A 6,000-nucleotide genomic window follows, 5' to 3' on the forward strand; every position below is an offset into this window, starting at 1 on the left:
GTATATATTACCGCCGCCCTCCGTATAATGTGCTGGAGGACTTGTATATATTACCGCCGCCCTCCGTATAATGTGCTGGAGGACTTGTATATATTACCGCCCTGCGTATAATGTGCTGGAGGACTTGTATATATTACCGCCGCCCTCCGTATAATGTGCTGGAGGACTTGTATATATTACCGCCCTCCGTATAATGTGCCGGAGGACTTGTATATATTACCGCCGCCCTCCGTATAATGTGCTGGAGGACTTGTATATATTACCGCCGCCCTCCGTATAATGTGCTGGAGGACTTGTATATATTACCGCCCTCCGTATAATGTGCTGGAGGACTTGTATATATTACCGCCGCCCTCCGTATAATGTGCTGGAGGACTTGTATATATTACCGCCGCCCTCCGTATAATGTGCTGGAGGACTTGTATATATTACTGCCCTCAGTATAATGTGCTGGAGGACTTGTATATATTACCGCCGCCCTCCGTATAATGTGCCGGAGGACTTGTATATATTACCGCCCTGCGTATAATGTGCTGGAGGACTTGTATATATTACCGCTGCCCTCCGTATAATGTGCTGGAGGACTTGTATATATTACCGCCCTGCGTATAATGTGCTGGAGGACTTGTATATATTACCGCTGCCCTCCGTATAATGTGCTGGAGGACTTGTATATATTACCGCTGCCCTCCGTATAATGTGCTGGAGGACTTGTATATATTACCGCCCTCCGTATACTGTGCTGGAGGACTTGTATATATTACCGCCGCCCTCCGTATAATGTGCTGGAGGACTTGTATATATTACCGCCCTGCGTATAATGTGCAGGAGGACTTGTATATATTACCGCCGCCCTCCGTATAATGTGCTGGAGGACTTGTATATATTACCGCCGCCCTCCGTATAATGTGCCGGAGGACTTGTATATATTACCGCCCTGCGTATAATGTGCTGGAGGACTTGTATATATTACCGCCGCCCTCCGTATAATGTGCTGGAGGACTTGTATATAGTACCGCCGCCCTCCGTATAATGTGCTGGAGGACTTGTATATATTACCGCCCTCCGTATAATGTGCTGGAGGACTTGTATATATTACCGCCGCCCTCCGTATAATGTGCTGGAGGACTTGTATATAGTACCGCCGCCCTCCGTATAATGTGCTGGAGGACTTGTATATATTACTGCCCTCCGTATAATGTGCTGGTGGACTTGTATATATTACCGCCGCCCTCCGGGGTCCGTATATTGTGCTGCCCCCGTGTGTGCGATGAAGAGTGACAACTTCTGGGTGGCTCAGAGTGAGCCCACAGTTGTCGCCACTATTCGTTCCCCCGGTGTGATTGCGCTGTAGACATGGCCATCCTCCTTCTCTGACCGTCCCCCCCGTTGTGTTCTGTCCCCGCTCGCCCGGCAGCTTCCTCTCTGACTGCCCTGAATAGTCCGCAGGTTATGGAACAGCAGCTCCTACAGCACAGAGTATTTCAGGAGGGGAATGTATGGATATACTGTGAATGGGGGATGGATTGGGTGGCGTTGAGGTCCTCCAGGGTAGATCTGGACCGCTGTGGGGCGAGCTGTTCCCAGAGAGTATCACTCGTTCATATCCGCTAGCGGTGGTAGTGACTTGGTATTCCTTTCTCCTCACAGCACGCGGCTGAACTGGAACAGAAGCAGAATGAGTCCGAGAACAGAAAACTACTGGGAGAAATCGTCAAATATAGCAACGTTATTCAGGTGAGACCATAGATGTACCTACCTTACCATCAGGATATGGAGGGAGAGAGAGATATGAGATATATTAGATGGATATGTGATACACAGAGGAAAAGGAGTTTGATATTACATAGCTGAGAGGGAATGAGAGAGGTGGAAAGTAGAGACATAGTAGATAATGGATATAAGATAGCTAGGTAGGCAGATATGAGATAGAAAGATGATAGGTACGCAGGTAGGTAGATATGAGAGGTAGGTAGGTAGATATAAGATAGATAGATATGAGATAGATTGATGTGAGATGGATAGATGGATGGATGCGGGATGGATGGGAGATGGATAGATGGATGGATGGGAGATGGATGGATAGATGGGAGATGGATGGATGGGAGATGGATGGATGGGAGATGGATAGATGGATGCGGGATGGATGGGAGATGGATAGATGGATGGATGGGAGATGGATGGATGGATGGGAGATGGATAGATGGATGTGAGATGTGAGATGGGAGATGGATGGATAGATGGATGGATGGGAGATGGATAGATGGATGGATGGGAGATGGATGGACAGATGGATGGATGGGAGATGGATAGATGGATGGATGGGAGATGGATAGATGGATGGATGGGAGATGGATAGATGGATGGATGGGAGTTAGATAGATGGATGGATGGGAGATGGATAGATGGATGGATGGGAGATGGATAGATGGATGGATGGGAGATGGATGGATGGGCGATGGATAGATAGATGGATGGGAAATGGATGGATGGATGGGAGATGGATGGATGGGAGATGGATGGATGGGAAATGGATGGATGGATGGGAGATGGATGGATGGATGTGGGATGGATGGGAGATGAATAGATGGATGGATGGGAGATGGATAGATGGATGGATGGGAGATGGATAGATGGATGGATGGGAGATGGATGGATGGGAGATGGAGAGATGGATGGATGGGAAATGGATGGATGGATGGGAAATGGATGGATGGATGGGAGACGGATAGATGGATGTGGGATGGATGGGAGATGGATAGATGGATGGATGGGAGATGGATAGATGGATGGATGGGAGATGGATAGATGGATGGATGGGAGATGGATGGATGGGAGATGGATAGATGGATGGATGGGAGATGGATAGATGGATGGATGTGAGATGGATAGATGGATGGATGTGAGATGGATGGATGGATGTGAGATGGATGGATGGATGTGAGATGGATGGATGTGAGATGGATGGATGGGAAATGGATGGATGGATGGGAGATGGATGGATGGGAGATGGAGAGATGGATGGATGGGAAATGGATGGATGGATGGGAAATGGATGGATGGATGGGAGACGGATAGATGGATGTGGGATGGATGGGAGATGGATAGATGGATGGATGGGAGATGGATAGATGGATGGATGGGAGATGGATAGATGGATGGATGGGAGATGGATAGATGGATGGATGGAAGATGGATGGATGGGAGATGGATAGATGGATGGATGGGAGATGGATATATGGATGGATGGGAGATGGATAGATGGATGGATGTGAGATGGATGGATGGATGTGAGATGGATGGATGGGAGATGGATGGATGGGAAATGGATGGATGGATGGGAGATGGATGGATGGATGTGAGATGGATGGATGGATGGGAGATGGATGGATGGGAGATGGAGAGATGGATGGATGGATGGGAAATGGATGGATGGATGGGAGATGGATAGATGGATGTGGGATGGATGGGAGATGGATAGATGGATGGATGGGAGATGGATAGATGGATGGATGGGAGATGGATGGATGGGAGATGGATAGATGGATGGATGGGAGATGGATATATGGATGGATGGGAGATGGATAGATGGATGGATGGGAAATGGATGGATGGGAAATGGATGGATGGATGGGAAATGGATGGATGGATGGGAAATGGATGGATGGATGGGAAATGGATGGATGGATGGGAGATGGATGGATGGATGGGAGATGGATGGATGGGAGATGGATGGATGGGAGATGGATGGATGGATGGGAGATGGATGGATGGATGGGAGATGGATGGATGGATGGGAAATGGATAGATGGATGTGGGATGGATGGGAGATGGATAGATGGATGGATGGGAGATGGATGGATGGGAAATGGATGGATGGATGGGAAATGGATAGATGGATGTGGGATGGATGGGAGATGGATGGATGGGGGATGGATGGGAGATGGATGGATGGGGGATGGATGGATGGGAAATGGATGGATGGATGGGAGATGGATAGATGGATGGATGGGAGATGGATAGATGGATGGATGGATAGGAAATGGATGGATGGGAGATGGATGGATGGGAGATGGATGGATGGGAGATGGATGGCAGATGGATGGAGAGGGATAGATGGATGGATGGGAGATGGCTAGATGGATGGATTGGAGATGGATGGATGGGTGATGGATGGATAGGAGATGGATGGATGGGTGATGGATGGGTGGAGAGGGATAGATGGATGGATGTGGGATGGATGGGAGATGGCTAGATGGATGGATGACTAGATGGATGGATGGGAAATGGATGGATGGATGGGAGATGGATGGATGGGAGATGGATCTGAGATGGATGGATGGGAGATGGATAGATGGATCTGAGATGGATGGATGGGAGATGGATAGATGGATCTGAGATGGATAGATGGATGGATGGGAGATGGATAGATGGATCTGAGATGGATAGATGGATGGATGGGAGATGGATAGATGGATCTGAGATGGATGGATGGATGGGAGATGGATAGATGGATCTGAGATGGATAGATGGATGGATGGGAGATAGATGGATCTGAGATGGATAGATGGATGGATGGGAGATGGAGAGATGAGAGATGGATAGATGGATGGGAGATGGATAGATGGATAGGAGATGGATGGGAGATGGGAGATGGATTGATGGATGGATGGGAGATGGATAGATGGATGGGAGATGGATTGATGGATGGATGGTAGATGGATAGATGGATGGGGGATGGATGGATGGGAGATGGATGGATAGATGGGAGATGGATAGATGGGAGATGGATAGATGGGAGATGGATAGATGGGAGATGGATAGATGGGAGATGGATAGATGGGAGATGGATAGATGGGAGATGGATAGATGGGAGATGGATAGATGGGAGATGGATAGATGGGAGATGGATAGATGGGAGATGGATAGATGGGAGATGGATAGATGGGAGATGGATAGATGGGAGATGGATAGATGGGAGATGGATTGATGGGAGATGGATTGATGGGAGATGGATTGATGGGAGATGGATTGATGGGAGATGGATTGATGGGAGATGGATTGATGGGAGATGGATTGATGGATAGATGGGAGATGGATAGATGGATGGATGGGAGATGGATGGATGGGAGATGGATAGATGGGAGATGGATAGATGGGAGATGGATTGATGGATGGATGGGAGATGGATAGATGCTTAGTTGTCAGACATTCACTCTGCTACTTTGTGATGCTTCTTGTTTGTTTCCTGCAGTAATTGTATTAATTATCTGTTCTAGTTGCTCCACATCAAAAGTAACAAATACCTCACGGTTAACAAGAGACTGCCGGCCCTGCTGGAGAAGAACGCCATGCGTGTGTCGCTGGATGCGGCTGGGAATGAGGGCTCCTGGTTCTACATCCAGCCCTTCTGGAAGCTGCGCAGCGAGGGAGACAATGTGAGTTTAGGGGGGCTCGTCCGGGATGTACCATTGATGTGGCATCGGTGGGGCGCCCTCACCTTTCCGCGGTTCCAGTAGTCGATGTTAACAGCTTTGATGTCTAACTCTCAGGTCGTGGTGGGAGATAAGGTGGTCCTGATGCCAGTTAACGCCGGCCAGCCGCTTCATGCCAGTAATATAGAGCTGCTGGATAATCCTGGCTGCAAGGAGGTAACTTGTAGGCTTTCTTCCGACGAGCGGACTACAGTGCATATCAGCATGCGATAACTGTCTGCCCCCATTTTCCGTATGTTTCAGGTGAATGCTGTTAACTGCAACACAAGCTGGAAAGTTGCGCTATTTATGAAGTACAGTGACTACCGGGACGACGTGCTGAAGGGAGTGAGTATCACGACGGGTCACGATAGACCAACGGGGGCCTAGGTACAAGAGCGGGTATTCTACTTTCTGATGGGGTTAACACCAAGTGGTCTAGGGTATGAGAAGAGCAAATATTTTATATCCCTGTGGTCTAGTGTAAAAGTGAGGTTAACCCTTTAAGGACCGGGGTGTTTAGGGC

The 6,000-nt window shown here is 48.6% G+C and overlaps 1 protein-coding gene across 2 annotated transcripts in view; it reads left to right on the top strand.

Annotated features, from left to right (window-relative positions):
- The window catches only part of LOC136590883 (inositol 1,4,5-trisphosphate receptor type 2-like), a 102,652-nt gene that overhangs the window by 93,489 nt on the left and 3,163 nt on the right, over positions 1-6,000 (top strand). For both annotated transcript variants that reach the window (XM_066588407.1, XM_066588408.1), the window contains 4 exons: positions 1,651-1,737; positions 5,280-5,438; positions 5,553-5,651; positions 5,739-5,822. In XM_066588407.1, coding sequence (XP_066444504.1) covers positions 1,651-1,737; positions 5,280-5,438; positions 5,553-5,651; positions 5,739-5,822 — 429 coding nt within the window. The remainder of the gene's footprint in view (positions 1-1,650; positions 1,738-5,279; positions 5,439-5,552; positions 5,652-5,738; positions 5,823-6,000) is intronic.

The sequence above is a fragment of the Eleutherodactylus coqui genome, unplaced genomic scaffold (assembly GCF_035609145.1).
Source record: "Eleutherodactylus coqui strain aEleCoq1 unplaced genomic scaffold, aEleCoq1.hap1 HAP1_SCAFFOLD_229, whole genome shotgun sequence".
Lineage (NCBI taxonomy): Eukaryota > Metazoa > Chordata > Amphibia > Anura > Eleutherodactylidae > Eleutherodactylus > Eleutherodactylus coqui.